The 16,148-nt window shown below is 42.6% G+C and overlaps 1 protein-coding gene across 2 annotated transcripts in view; it reads right to left on the bottom strand.

Annotated features, from left to right (window-relative positions):
- MAMDC2 (MAM domain containing 2) overlaps positions 1-16,148 on the bottom strand; it is a 164,098-nt gene that overhangs the window by 56,497 nt on the left and 91,453 nt on the right. For both annotated transcript variants that reach the window (XM_049895523.1, XM_049895522.1), the window contains exons 6-7: positions 7,647-7,903; positions 2,677-2,770 (exon numbers count right to left, since the gene is read on the bottom strand). In XM_049895523.1, coding sequence (XP_049751480.1) covers positions 2,677-2,770; positions 7,647-7,903 — 351 coding nt within the window. The remainder of the gene's footprint in view (positions 1-2,676; positions 2,771-7,646; positions 7,904-16,148) is intronic.

The following is a 16,148-nucleotide window of genomic DNA, read 5'->3' as shown; positions in this document are numbered from 1 at the left end:
TGCTAATCTGGATTGACTCTAAATCTAACCAGATGGTGGGAATGAGATGATTCACATGTTAAAATAATTCCTGTCTCAGCCTACCTGGGAAATGAAGGAAGAAAACACTGAATCCAGCTGGGAAAAGCAGAGAAAACAAGATAAAGAAGAAAATGTTGGCACCTGTTATGAAACAGAAGGGCATAAGCTATTTGTGAAATGTAAGATGAAGTATGAAAACTCCAGGGCTCAACTTCTAAGGCTCAGGATCCAACCCCCAGCTGCTCAATGAAAGGCATCAACTAGAGCCTGAATATACCTTAAATTGACACAGTAGTCAAGGCAGTGCCCTTTGCTGGCTCTCTTTGATTTCAGGCTGATCCACTGTGCTCCAGAATGGATGAGAATATTTTGACAATTGAGTAAATTCAGAGACTCTTACCATTAAATAAGTAATATTAAGTCTCATGACCAAGCATTTTCTGTGTTTCATATACTAAAATACTCTGGACTATGGCCTTCATGGAAACCCTGGTGACATAGTGGTTAAGTGCTACAGCTGCTAACCAAAGGGTCGACAGTTTGAATCCACCAGGCACTCCTTGGAAACTCGATGGGGCAGTTCTACTCTGTCCTATAGGGTCACTATCAGTCAGAACGGACTCGACGGCACTGGGTTTATTCTTTTTTTCTGGGTATGGCCTTCATAGACATTAACTCATCAATCTTCCATTCAACTCTATGAAACAAATTCTTCCATCCTCATCCAGAGTCTCAGAGACATCAAACGACATATCCAAGGTCACATAGTTTGTAAGTGGCAGAGTAGGGATGTGACTCTAACACTCTGGCTTTTGCGCATAATGCTGTGATTACATAATTAAACTTGGGAAGAACAGTTTTCAAAGCCAAGTTGGTATGGTGGGAAATTCTGAAGGCCAATGCCAAACCCACTGCGATCGAGTCGATTCTGACTCATAGCGACCCTATAGGACAGAGTAGAACCGCCCCATAGAGTTTCTAAGGAGCACCTGGCAGACCTGAACTGCTGACCTCTTGGTTAGCAGCCATAACACTTAACCACTACACCACCAGGGTTTCTCAAGGCCAATATGGATCTTCAATTAATTTAATGTTACAAAAATGGGTATCTCTGGAGGTCCCTGCAGAGGAAGGGTCTTTAAGTGGGCTGGATTTTACAGACTGATGAGCCACCAGCCCTCTTAACAAATGGTCCTTGTTTTGCTGGAACCTTTCTTTTCTTTTCACCATCCAAACTACCAGTGCAGTAGGAAAGAGCTCAGATACGTGCTATACCTTTTGAAAAGGGAGAGTGTTTGTAAACATTATTTCTAATGTGGCTCAGTCGATTCTATTACCTTCCAGCTGCTTCTTCACCTCACCCTCTAAAGTGAGATGATGAATAAACATCTCTTCCCTCATAGACATAACTTGGAGATACAAAAGTTCAAAGTAACTGCCTAGTGACAGAGAAGAGGAACTTTCTAAAAATAATGATAAAGAGGTTGTGAAATTCCTATTCACATAACTGAAATATTAACTGATAGGTTTGGAGGCAATCAAATTTAGAGAAGTAAAACAATATTGATTTCTGTGTTTTCTCAAATTTAGAGACTTTTACACTCTTTGTGTTAAATCATTTTAGAAAATATGTAAATCCAGTTCTATCTGTTTCACTGTTTTGTTTTTTACTAAAATTAGTAAAAATATTTAGCTTCACCAAATTAGTAGATTTCTCTCTAATTTGAGAGTAGCAATCTAGCTCAAGTAGAAAATACCTTTCTCAGCCTCCTTGCTTGTAGAATATATGTGAAAATAATGTTAAATTAGAGACAACTCTATCTTAAACGAAAGTCAAACCACAAAGGCCAAGTTCAAAAATTTATTTCCCATGCTCCAAAACCCTGAATAAAGGCTCACTAAGAAGGGATGACCACAGTGTGTTCCTGGGGTCTCTCAAGGAAATAAACTCACTGAAAGGTAAGGCCAATTACATTTATCTAAGTTATCATTAATATATTGTCTTCCTGCTTGTTTTAAGACCTTTGTTTTCTAATTTTCCTGGGATCAATTTGGTTATCTATTTTCCCAGAAAGAAGTATTTCTTCTCTCTTTTCCAAATACCAATTTTATGGAAGTTATAAAATTGACCATAATAAAATAATTTGAGGTTTTACTTAGAAAAAAAAATTAAGAGCATATAATATTTACCCCAAACCATCATAGAGACAGCTTAGTACCAAATACTAAAATCCTTAAAAATGAGGATATTTATAAGATTTGGGTACAGAAAATTGGAAACAGCTCTTATAATTCTATTGAGTATATTTTGGAAGTTTTTTTTTTTTTTACCTGTCCATCCACCTATCTATGGACTCAGATATCCTTTAAAGAGAAAGGTGGGGTAGGAAGGAGTTAGTATTATTTAATTTTCCTTTCCTAGCAGGTAGGGAAGATGAAAGCACCTTTACACAGAACAATTGGCCTGTAGTGTCAGAAAAGTTAGGTTCACTCTGTGATGGAAAAAAAAAAAAAGAGTAGTATTCTATTCAGGCAAATAATTTCTGAAGTATGAGATAAGGGGAAAGGTGAGAAAATCAGAAGGAATTAAAGCAAGTCCTGACCACAGGCATGTATGAAGAAAGGAAAATTCCAAATGTGAAAAATAACACTTACCTGTCTGATTTTGGCAGCGAACAGGAGAAAAAGAAATATCATCCAGGGCAACATACCCTCCTTTGGGACCATTGAAAGCAACTTCAAAAATAACCTGCAGAGAAAAATGATGTATTTTCTGTTAGGCTTAGTGTTCTTAGCCATGATTTAAAGTAGCATGTCCATCAAGCCAGGTGATGCTAAGTACTTACAGAATCATGTTCATAAATAAGGGAGTTTAGACAGTGCCCTCCTCAATGGATGCTAAAACCTAAGTTTCATTTTACTGGTGTACTTTTTAGACTACCCTTGAGTGCCAGCTCATACACCTATGTCCCTTTCTGCTAGAACTACAGAATTGACAATTAGCATTATGAACTTCAATTAAAGGAAAAACAGGCTATGTGCAGAAAGCAGGCTAGGTTCTCCCCCTGCCGTTCACAGCGAACGAAGCCATTCTAAGGCACTTTCCCTTTTTCATACAAGGAATTTTATGTGAGGCTTTGGATAAACATGCAGCAGTCAGAGAGGATTACCCTGACAGCCTGGACAAATCAGGCCCAGAAATTCTATGTCTGGATGTTTAGGATTTCAGCATGTTTGGGCATGTTTGATTGGCTAGAAAGAGCATGAGGTTAACCCTTTTGTGCCTGGTGATACATATAGTGATGGTAAAATATTTCAGCCTCAGGGGTTTATTGGGAAGCTGCTGTCCCACTGGCAGTGTGTGTGACCTCAAGGCAGGTGCCTTTATGACTGGTTGAAACTGAAGAAGCAGGCATGTGCCGCAAATTACTGTTTTTACAGGGCATTGTATGAGGTGTCTGGATTTTTGGTAGGAAAAACAGAAATTTTGAAAAACTTTTTTTGTTACATATATGTACCAGTAGACTCTGGTGGGGACTATGGAGTATAATCAGTGGTCATTTATATGTACCACTAAACACTTAGGGTAGGCTTGTGGGAGGGGGCGAGAAAAAAAAAAATCCATACTACCTACCAAAAATTCAGACACGTTGAATGATTCAGAAAGCTTCCGTTAATGAAAACACATAGTATCAACAAAAAATTCAACGTAGAAATAACTGGGTCACTAAATTAATGCATTCAACCTTTTTAATTTTGCTCTCTTCCCTGCCACAGACTTTAACTCTGAGCTCCATTGTCCACATTCTGCCTGTGACCATTGGGAATCAGGCACGGTGAGCACAGCATTCATTGCTGCTGGGAAAACCAAAACAAATGATAACATGAGAAGATGGTATTGAACAAACTCATAGACCTACAAGGGCCAGGCAAGTAAATGCATGATGGTAGCTGAGTATGATGCATCTGGAAAGGACGAGGACTGGTAAAACGGAGAGGCCAAGCCCTGTCTACAGGGGGTGCTGCTCTTAGTGTCTGTCCATTGCTGACGTGTGGGAATTCAGGCCTTAGGTATCCACATCTAGCAAATTGTCAAGAGGACTTGGATCTCTAGATTTTATTTGAAATCACTGGAATTTTCAATGTTGGCAATTCAAAAGTTAAGCAAGTGAAAAACCCACTATGGCAGCCAGACAAATCACTGTGAGCTAGATTTGACCCACAGGCTTCTAGTTTGCAACCCCTGAGGAAGAGAACAGTGTCTTGGAGGCAGATAAACCAGAGTTCAAATTCCATTTCCATCACGTACTAGCTAGGTGACCTTGGGTAAATGGTTAAGCCTCTTGGGACCTAGATTTTCTTATCTGTAAAATAGATGTAGTAACACCTACCGTGTAAGACTGTTGAGGAGATAAGGTACATAAAGATACTAGCACAGGATTAACCAGTAACCAGTTGCCAGCAAGTTGACTCCAACTCATGGCAACCCCATGTGTGTTAGAGAAGAACTGTGCTTCACAGGGTTTTCAATGGTTAATTTTTCAGAAGTAGATGGCCAGGCCTTTCTTCTGAGGTACCTCTGGGCAGAATCAAACCTCCAAACTTTCAGTTGGCAGTTGAGCATGTTAACCATTTGCATCAGCCAGGGACTTCACAGGATTAACTGCATAATAAACTCTGACCTAAATTAGTGCCTCTTCTTCCAGGCTGATCTCTTGAACTCATATTCAGGTTTGTGCCCAAAGTTAGTCACTAATTAGCTTGAGCAGTCCCCCTCTCTCCTCCAGGCCTCAGTTCCTTCATGTTTGCGGTGGGGGCGGGGGGAGTTTGGACAAGATGGTTTCTAAGGTCTCTTCCAGCTTAACTCACAGTGGTCCCTAGAGCCCTCATCCCTCGACTCTACAAAATCCCAGAAAGGCCCTGGGAGCTTGCCCCTGGCAAAGGGGAAAGGGCTTGAATGAAGGAAACAGGTGTGGACACATGAGAAAGGAGAAGTTAAGTTGACAAATGAACATAGATCCATGACATTTAGTTCTCAAGGTGCCAGCTGATAAAGACAATGAATGACAGACTTGATCTTACTTAGCAGGTGGGATCAGAATAATTTTTCTGATTAAAGTATGTTAATCATTGCCTACATGGCAATGTGTCCTCCCTTGTTCAGAAAGAGAGACTCAAATGTTTATTTTTCTTTTTAAAATTCATTTCAGGATGTGGTGACATTAAATTCACTGATTTTTGCAGAACAAGATTCCTTTCAATCAGGGAATGGGTTCAGCCTACTAAAGCAAAAATCGCACATGTGCGAACCAAAAGGATATATACTGAGGTTTAGCAGTGTCCAGAATTGTAATTTTTCAAGTCTTGATCTAAAACAAAAAAATTCGGCGAAGTCTCACTCACACAAATGTTGTTGAGAAGTTTAGGGTTGGATGTCAGGAGTTTGCAGAGAAAATGCTGTCACTACGTGTGTGACTCATTGGACTTTAAGAAAAGGAAAAATTGCTGAAGCAGTATGTGCATTGCTTTTCTTCCTTATAACGCAAACTCTCAGAAAATTTTCCACTGGGCTGCAAAAGCAAAGTGAGGCCCGGTCAGACTTGGGGATAGGAAATAGCACATGTTCTGCAAAGGGCATTGTGCTCTCCCTGAAGCTCTGCTGGGGGTGGGGTAGGGGGCAGATACGAAGGGGTCAGGGCAGTTGCAGGCCCACCAGCAGTAGACAGAGCGCATCAGAAACCGAGCCCCAACCCCAGTGTTCTTCGCAGCTCCACATCAGGCGAGCAGATGGCACCACAGAAAAGCATCCATGGTAACAATCTGCTTCTTTTGCACTTTAAAGGGAACTGGGGATGATATTGCAAAATGCACAGAATGAAAAGTGAGAGACGTTAGTAAACTGTCGGTGACCAAGGCTCTACTTATAGCGACAAATCTGCAACAACAATGTTGCACCCTCTGATTCAAGAGGTCCTCTGGGGTCCTCAGACACAGCTGAGTCTCCTCCCTCAGCGTTGGGCCGGATTAGTCCAGAACTTTTCTAAGTGCTCTGGCACTCAGCAGCTGCGTGACCTAGGAAAAAATGTTAAACTTCTCGGACTGTGTTTTCTTCTTTCCCATTTATAATGTGGGGATAATTTTATTTCCTTTATTGGATTGCTCTTCATAAAAACCAGTTGCTGTCAAGCTGACTCCGACTCACGGTGGCCCCATGTATGTCAGAGTAGAACCATGTTCCATGGGGTTTTCAATACTTGAATTTCCTGAAGTAGATGGCCAGGCCTTTCTTCCAAAGCACCTTTGGGTAGACTCCAACTTGTTGGTTAGCAGCTAAGCATGTTAACTCTTTGCACCACCCAGGGACTCCTGTTGTAAGTACAGGAATACAGATAGTGCAGCCAGAATGCTCCCTAGGAGCAAGGATGGTGAGACTTCGTCTCACGTACTTAGTACATGTTATCAGGAGGGTTCAGTCCCTGGAGAAGGACATCATGCTTGGTAAAGTAGAGGGTCAATGAAAAAGAAGAAGACCCTCAACGAGATGGATTGACACAATGGCTGCAACAATGAGCTCAAACATAGCAACAATTGTGAGGATGGTGCAGGACCAGAGAGTGTTTCGTTCTGTTGTACACAGGGTCGTTATGAGTGGGGACTGACTTGACTGCACCTAACAACAACAACGTGTGCTTAGAAAAAAAGTCTGTAAGGCAGCAACTCAAAAGATTAGAGAGGAACTTTAGGGGTAGTGAGTTTATGTTAATGGTGGGGAAACAACTCAGAAAAAGAGGGTAAGATTGTTGTACAACTTGAAGAATGTAACCAATGTCACTAACGTGTACATGTAGGAACTGTCGAATTGGTGTGTGTTTTGCTGTGTATATTCTCAACAACAACAACAAAGTAAATAAAATAAAAAACTTCATAAAGATTTGAAAAATTTTTTTTTAAAAGTCTGCAAGGATAAACACAAAAATGTTAACTATTCTCATCTTTGTAAGGTTGGCTTAGAGTGTTTCAGTTCGTTTTGCTTCCCTGAGTTTTTTAAATTCTTCTGCATGAAAATTTATCACTTGTGTAATAATGAAAAATTTAAAAACTAAGATAACAAGCTTTGGTTCAAATTAGAGCCATAATAGTAAGTTTATTTAGGATTTTATGTCATTTATACCGTAAAGGGGAAAAGAAGGAAATAAGTACTTTTTTGGTTTTTTTCCTAGAAAGACAATTCTTTCAAGTAAGAGAAACCTTCAAAACTGCTTTCAAGGAATGGAAGTTCAAGAAATGAGTTTCCCTTAGAAGGCGCTGGTCTCCTCTTCTTGACTGCCCATGATCACAGTGCAAGGTTCAACGGGAGAATGTGACCGAGATATCTAGTTGCCTAACTGACTTTTCCATATTTGTCCTTATTAAAATCCTCTCTTGGTAGAAAATGAGGTGATAAGGGAGAAGGGAATTCAGAGGAAGAAAGAAAGTGGAGGGGGTCAAGGACAGGAAAAGAAAGATTAAGACACAGTGGAAAATAAGGAACTTGATACTTGTGTGGAGTCTCTTGATCTCCATGCCTGTGTGTGGGCAGGCATCCCTTCAGGGCAGTCAGTGGCGGGCCCACCTGGTTCACCTACCTCCATGGGATAAGGTGCACTGAACTCGACCTCAGCGAGGTTCCAGGCCGCATTCCCCAGACTGCTCGTTTTCCAGATCTCCTCATAAAGGCCGGTCATATCCCGAGTATAAACGTAAAAGGCATTGTCATTCCCCTGCTGAAGCTGGTAATAAAATGACAGGCAGCCAGACATGGGGGCTGTGGTCATCGGGGAGATGAGTTGAGCTACCTCCTGGAAGTGCTTGACGTAAACTGAATCCACGTACATGTAGTGGCCTGAAAGAATCGCAGAGAGAAACAGCGTAAGAAGACACACCTGGGCATTTTCAGAGGGAATGGTCTGATTCTGGATTTACTTCAAAATAATCAAACAGGAGTTGTGGAGAGGGAGTGGATAGGTTATAGATAAAGCAAGATTGGCTATGTGTGGTGAAATGAGTTCCTTTATGTGGCCTTTTGCGTTGGTTCTTTGGAGAAACAGCTTGAGGTATCTTCCCCCTAAATCCTGAGGACTTAGCTTTGCTCTAGTTTTCTACACCAGAGGGTTTGTTACTTCTGTCCAGGCTGATGAACATTTTCTGGGTATGCTGTAAACAACTTAATGGTTTGATACCTTCTGGCTTGCCCTGGCTGCACCCTGCCCTGTGATTGGTCTATTTTACGTACCTTGCAAGGATTGGTCAATATACTATAGACTATGCAAATGACCAAAGAAGAATTGACACCTTTGAATTATGATATTGGCAAAGAATATTAACTGCCAGAAGAATGAACAAACCTGCTCTATAAGAAGTACAGCCAGAACGCTCCTTAGAAGCAAGGATGGTGAGACTTTTGTCTCACATACTTGGGACATATTATCAGGAAGGATCAATCCTTGGAAAAGGACATCATGCTAGGTAGAGGGTCAGCAAAAAAGAGGAAGACCCTCACCGAGATTGATACAGTGTCTGCAATGATGGGCTCAACCATAACAATTGTGAGGATGGCAGAGGGCAGGCAATGTTTCATTCTGTTGTACAGGGTTGCTATGAGTTGAAACCAACTCTATGGCACCTAACAAAATGCAAATGAAGTGGCTACAGTCCATCAAGGGGACTGGTCAGTCCCTGGCCCTGCTGGGAGGGCCATGCCTTGAAATTGTCAAGGAGTTTGCTTATATATGCAGCCAACCTGACTGAGGTTGCAGAAAGAAAGAAAGGAGGAAAGGCAAGAGAGGCAAGAAGAAAGAACATTTAAATAATCCCTTGGATTAGGAAAAGAACTTTCAGGGCAGCTCCTGAATTTTTATTTTCAAACAGTCTGGCTAACCAGTATTCTCCAGAGATTGCCCTTGGCTTGGCCACATACCAAAGGCTTCCACTGACTCAGCTAGTAATAGAGAACTCATTTGAACAGTTAGCCTCTACAACACTCCTCAGTTCACTGAGAACTCATGTGAGTATCAAAGGCAGAGAGGAAGTCTTTAAGCCTTATCAACTGTCATAGAGTGAATTATGTCCCCTAAAAAAATGTGTGTATCAGGTTTGGCTGGGCTATGATCCATGGAGGTTGTCCTCCATTTTGTGATTATAATTTTATGTTAAAGAGGATTAGGGTGGAATTGTAACACCCTTACTAAGGTCACATCCCTGATCCAATATAAAGGGAATTTCCCTGGGATGTGGCCTGTACCACCTTTTATCTTACAAGAGATAAAAGGAAAGGGAAGCAAGCAGACAGTGCGGGACTTCATACCACCAAGAAAGCAGTGCCGGGAGCAGTGCGCAACCTTTGGACCTGAGGTCCCTGCACAGAGAAGCTCCTAGTCCAGGGGAAGATTGATGAGAAGGCCGACAGAGAAAGCCATTCCCCGGAGCTGATGCCCTGAATTTGGACTTTTGGGCTACTTTACTGTGAAGAAATAAATTTCTCTTTGTTAAACCCATCCGTTTGTGGTATTTCTGTTATAGCAGCACTAGATGACCAAGGCTCCAATGAAACACGATCCAGCTCTAAAATATTCCACAGAGGTACCGGGTGGAGGAGAGCTATAATAATTTGTTTCCAGTTCTTGAGACCTCATTGTGGGGGCCATGGAGGTGGGCCCCCAGATCTCCTTCAAGAGGACCATAGTTACCCGACAGCCTCCAGCTGCTTCACTTTTTGATCTGCAACACCCTCTGGGCTGCTCCTAGCCAGGGACCGAGCATAGTAAGGCTACTAGAACAGGGCCATTCTGCCTGGTGTGGGGCTTCTCAGCAACTCCCCACCAGCCTGGCCTCTCTTCCTTCACAGGTGTCAAACTTACACCTTATGCAGACGCTCTCCCTCCCCGGGGCCTCATTATGACTTTCATGGGCCTTGGGTACTTTTGCCGTTATGGGCCTCTCTTTCATGCATGCATATTAAAAATTATGTTTTATGACTGCATTGGTATAAAGACAATATAATCCAGGCTGGGTTCTTTATTATATATTCATTATGATCATTATTCTGAAGCTATTCTAGAAACGCTGTGGGGCAGTTCTACTCTTTCACATGGGGTTGCTATGATTCAGAAATCCACAGCACACAATAATAACAACAACATTATTATTATTCATTTTTTCTCCAGATTTTAAAATAAAACTTTTTCATGGACTCTAAAAGTGCTGTGGCTCCTAGCACCATGCCTCCTGCACATCATGGGTGATTTGGCCCTGTGTCCATCTATTCCAGCTGCCTCCCTCTTTATCCTGCTTAGCCATCTCCCCCAATAAACCTCTTTCCCACTTAATTCCAGCTGACTGCTGCTTCTTGGAGGAACCAAACTGACACAGCCAGGAAAAGGGAAATCAGTCTTTCAGGGTGAGGAGCTTCTCCAGAGATCCTGGAAAATGCTTGGTGAATCTGGGAGACCACACAATTCCATCTGAAACTATTCATTCCTCTTCCCGAGTGCACAGAAACTGCTGACTTAGAGAAATTGCTCATATCCCACCCCCTTATAAATTCATCTTCTTTACAGCTGGCAGATATCTGATAGTCTTCTTTAAGAAAGTTTCTCACCTGCTGTGTGGACGATATTTTAATCCCTGAATTTGCAATTTAAGGGTCTCATTAACAACCCATGTACATGGCGCTAGGCCAAGTGAGCCGCTGTCTCATTTCTGATCTGATAAACACCTAGCAAACACAATGTGACCTACCCAAAGTGAGTCAGAGAGGCTGCTGGGAATAAGACCAGGACTGCTGACACCAAGTCTCATATGCAACCACTAGAGTAGACCACATTCTGTTGACACCCTTTCCGTCTCTGCCATTCATCTGTTGCCAAAGTTTGGTACTACTATTCACAGCCTGAGTAATACTAAGTTGTCTCCTTGGGAAACAAAACCTAGCTCATTGTGACTTTATCTTCACAGTTGAAGAGATGGGGATGATTCAGAAATCACCGTGCAGGTATCTGCCCAGGAGGCCAGGCTGGAGGAGTGACGGCCAGCCCAGGCTGAGAATATCATCAGGTACAGGCTGTTCTGTGAAAGCGGTGCCAATGGCTGGGGTGGGCGCAGGTGACATTTTGTGTACCTTTCCAGTGAGAAGAAAGAAATTTGCCTAGAGTCCTTAGGAAATTATACCCAGTGTCTGGTACTATGAAAATTTTCTTGACCCAGCTCAATAAGGCCAACCTACCTATTCGGCCCAGAGCCTCCAGAGCTTGCGAGAGAAGCGCTTTTTGTCAGTTCTTTCAGGCTTGAATAGTATGAAAAAAAAAAAAAAAATTTTTTTTTTTTTTTTTTTTTTTAGGTGTAAATAGACCTTAGGTGGACGAGATCATATATATAATCAATCAAATCCTTGGGAACCCTGAAGGCCACAAAGATTTTACAATATTGAAGATGAGTCTAGGAAGGGGGCTCATCACCTGACTGTCAGTTTGTTGTGCTGTAGTGGCTTGTGTGTTGCTATGATATCAGAAATTTTGCCACTGGTATTTCAAATACCAGCAGGGTAACCCATGGTGGATGGGTTTCAGCAGAGCTTACAGACTAAGACAGACTAGGAAGAAAGGCCTGGTGATCCACTTCTGAAAATTAGCCAATGAAAACTTTATGGATCACAACAGAATCTTGTCTGATACAGTCCCGGAAGATGAGCTTCCTAGGCTGGAATGTACTCAAGCATACAAATGATCATGAAGATGGCACAGGACTGGGCAACATTTGGTTCTGTTATATATAGAGTTGCCATGAATCGGAGCTGATCTGATGGCAACTAACAACAACAACAACATGAACAGGATAATGGATCGCCCATAAGGTTATTGCCAGTCCCCTAATGTCTGTGCTGTTTTGCCATTTTCAGACTGGAAGCCAATCTATTATTCTCTAATTCTAGATTATACACAAAGAGACTGCAGTGTCAGGAAAAAAAATTCAAATTTAGTTAAAAGATTAAAACTTATGGTCATGCCAGCCAAACCTCAGGCCCCTTCTGGCATAATGCCTGCAGTGAGGGTTCATGGACACCTCCTTCTGAAGGGGACTTCCTACTTTTCCTGCAGCAGCCTTCTGTATTACTTAGACTTTTCTTTTGGAACCAGTGGCTCTTGGTAGTCAGCCATTTTCTCTCGGATTAGGAAAAGAACTTTGAGGGCAGTTCCTGAACTTTTGTTTTCAAACAGTCTGGCTAACCAGCATTCTCCAAATATTGCCCTTGGCTTGGCCACATACCAAAGGCTTCCTCTGACTCAGCTGTGATTCGGCTCCGTTGGCCACATTTGTATTCTAGTTGTGCTGTCTGCATCTGTACCACTGGTTGTCAGGACAAGCTGTCTCCCCAGTAAGGGGAAAAACTTGACCTGGAGAAACAGATGCCAGATGAAAGTATCCATGGTCTGCTGTCATTGTGAGGAGACAGTACTCAAACACAGCAAGTTATCGTGCCTGATGTCCCAGTCCACAAATCTGGCAGTTACCTTCATAAACTTTAAGTTTTCTAGTCTTTTTAAACAACTTTCAAGGAAGACATGAAGGTAAATGAACATTAACTGGGACTTCTAGTCTCTGCTGAGACCCCAACACCAAGAACAATGGGTAACCAGAATAAAAAAAAAAGGTTGCCATTATGTCTACTCCAACTCATGGCTACCCCATGTGTTTTGGAGTTAAACTGTGGTGCTTAGGGTTTTCAAGGCTGTGGATCACCAGGCCTATCTCCTGAGGCACCTCTGGGTGGGTTTGAACCACGTACCTTCCAGTTAGTAGGTGAGCACTTAACTGTGACCAAAACCAAAAAAACCCGCTGCTGTAGAGCCGATTCCAACTCAGTGACCCTACAGGACAGAGTAGAACTGTCCCATAGGGTTTCTACGGCCATAACCTGTACAGAGGCAGACTGCCGCATCTTCCTCCTGTGGAGTGGCAGGTAGATTTAAACTGCCAGCCTTTTAGTTAGCAGCTGAGTGCGTAACCACTGTGTCATTGGGGCTCCAAAATGGGTGACCAGTATCCCTATTTTCTGTAGCATGGTGTTAGGCCATTGTCATGAATTGAATTATGTCTCCCCAAAAATGTGTGTAATCAGTTTGGCTGGGCCATGATTCCCATTATTGTGTAATTTTCCTGAATGTTGTAAATCCTGCTTCTTTGGTGTTAATGAGGGAGGATGGGTGGCAGCTGCATTAGTGAGGCAGGACTCAACCTACAGGATTGGATTGTGTCTTGAGGCATTCTCTTGAGATATAAAAGAGAGAAGCAAACAGAGACAGGGGGACCTCAAACCACCAAGAAAGAAGCACCAGGAGCAGAGCATGTCCTTTAGACCCGGGGTTCCTGTGCAGAGAAACTCCTAGTCCAGGGGAAGATTGATGAGAAAGACCTTCCTCCAGAGCAGACAGAGAGAGAAAGCTTTCCCCTGGAGCTGACACTAGAGAACCAAGACAGCCATCCATGTCGAATATGGTAAGTGGTGGCACCTGGCACCTAAGCCAGCTCTACTAATTTTAGCACATCTCTTATCTCCAGTCTGTACATATGAGAAGGCTAGAGATGGATCAGGGATTGGAGATGGGGTTTCTTTGAAGAGACTTATCACAGAGCTGACCTGCCATGTGTTTCTTTTTGACCTTCCAAGGGGAGAGGAGAGGAGTGCTTCCCCTTACTTAATTTATTCCAAGGGAGGGGGCTTAAAGGAACCTACTTGTAGGAGGGGTGGAGAAGGGAAACTGCCGTTTAATCTTATCCCCACCCATGCTTGCAGGAATTCCTGTGCTATGGGATTACCTTGGGCCTTGAGAAGTGGGTGCTCACAAATCTTGGAAGAACTTGATCAGTGATTTCTGGAGTTTGTTGGGTACAGAGACTGGTGCTTGGCTCTTAACTGCATACATCCAAAGACAAGAAGCTGACTGTATAATCTTGTGGGGGCAGAGTGGAAAGAAATGATTTTGTTGCCAGTGACTGGACTTCCAGAGTTTGATAGGGAAAAGATGTTGAGTTTTCCCATAGATTAAATGGGCAACTTAGAAGGTGTCTAGAGGGCTAGAATGTCCTGAAAGGATTCTTCTCATGAGAACTGCTGCCAGGGCAGTAACTCCAATAGAAAGGGCTGGTGGGGTGTAGCATTGATTATAGGCACTAAAAGGAATTTATATGGGGGCAGCAGTAGTTCAGTGATAAGAACTCTTGCCTTCCATGTGGGAGACCTGGGTTTGATTCCCACCAATGCACCTCAAGCACAGCTACCACCTGTCTGCCATTGGAGGCTTGCATGTTGTTATGATGCTGAACAGGTTTCAGTGGAGCTTCCAGGCTAAGATGGACTAGGAAGAAAGGACTGGCAATAAATATACTTCTGAGAATCAGCCAGTGAAAACACTATGGATCACTATGGTCTGATCATGGGGATGGCGCAGGACCAGGCAGAGTTTTGTTCTGTTGTGCATGGGGTCTCCGTGAGTCATGGATCACTACGAGTCAGGGGTTGACTCCACAGTAGCTAATAAAAAAACAAAGGGAATCCATAGACAGCCAGTCAAAGACCGCAACACCCTTATCTAGAAAAAGTGAAGCGGGATTCCCCATTGGCCGTGAGAAAAATGGTATGAAGGGCGTCAACTTCAGATTCAACAGCAGACTAAAGCTTTTATCCCCTTCCCTTTCCTTTCTGTTCCATGTCCCATCAATCACTGTTTTCCCAACCCTGGGGGTGCCACAGGCAGCAGAGTCAGTGGAAAAAGGGGAGAAGTATGAAGAAACAAAGCACAAATCCTTCTCCCTACTGCTGCTCTGTGGTCTGGTCTGGGAGAAGATTTGATTGGATGAGACACTTGACTGAACTTAGTCCCTGAAAATGAGGCATTTGTTAATACCTGCGAGTGACTGGAAGGCTGGCAAGTCATCCAAGTGCAAAGGAAGAAGATCCAGCGGAGCTTACATAAAAAGGCAACAGTAAAAAAAAAAAAAAAAAAAAGTAGTAATAATAAAGCTGCTTCCAGCTCGTACCCTACTGAGTGCTTATGCAATGAGCCACATGGATCAATGTAGAGAGTAAATAAATAGGTGCTGTTAAGATGACACTTGAGCTCAATCCAAACAGAAATGAGAAAAAAGTGCCATGAGCTATGAAAAGATGATCCACCCATTTCACGGTCTTGGATGAAATAAAATAATTCTGACCTTATTTTAGGTCTGAAACCTTGTCCACCTCCTTCCTAATGGCACCATAAGCAGGTTTGATTTAAAAAAGATCTCCACCAAGGAATGATGGCCCTTGTTATTTTTCCAGCAATTACCTTCTTTTTGCCAAGGCATGTAGAAAACAGTAATGATGTGAGCCGTCAGTAGGTTGCTTCTTGAAAGATTTTGTTTCAACTCATAAAATATTAACAAAGGGGGAAAAAAACTATACATGATAAATCAGAAATGAATAAGAGGGATAAAACCACATCACCTCCTGTGTTCCAAAGACGTCCCACCGCAGCTCTTACTGTGTTATTTTAACCCTCTCCATCATAAGGCAAGAATTTTGGGACATAGGACTCATTTAAAAAAGAGAAAAATAACTCACTAATTGGGACAAACTGTCAAAAACACACAAGCCAGTAAAACAAAAGTCATATCCACAGCTTTTTTTTCTGATATTACATTCACTGTTCCCTTTTCCATAACACAAAAACCAGAGCACATTTGGAAGACTTCCCTCAACTCTCTCTCAGGTTCTGAAGTTCCTCAGCAGGCACACAGCTTCATTTCCCCCGCCGTTCTTTACTCCAGGAGCCCTGGTGGCGCAGTAGTTAAAGTGCTCAGCTGCTAACCAGAAGTTCAGTGATTCGAACCCACCAGCTACTCCCTGGGAGAAAGATGTGGCAGTCTGCTTCTGTAACTATTAAGCCTTGGAAACCTTGTGGGCAGTTCTACTCTGTCATTTAGGGTCCTTATGAGTTAGAATGGACTCCACGGCAGTGGGTTTGGTTTGGTGTTTTGTTTCTTTTCTCTAGTTTTTACCTGAAAGCAAAGGCATCAGATGCTTCTGGTATAAGGATGAACAGGAAATGAGC

Source organism: Elephas maximus, chromosome 9 (genome assembly GCF_024166365.1).
Source record: "Elephas maximus indicus isolate mEleMax1 chromosome 9, mEleMax1 primary haplotype, whole genome shotgun sequence".
Taxonomy (NCBI): Eukaryota; Metazoa; Chordata; class Mammalia; order Proboscidea; family Elephantidae; genus Elephas; species Elephas maximus.
Note: the sequence above shows the minus strand (reverse complement) of the source record. Positions and strands in the feature narration are given on the sequence as shown.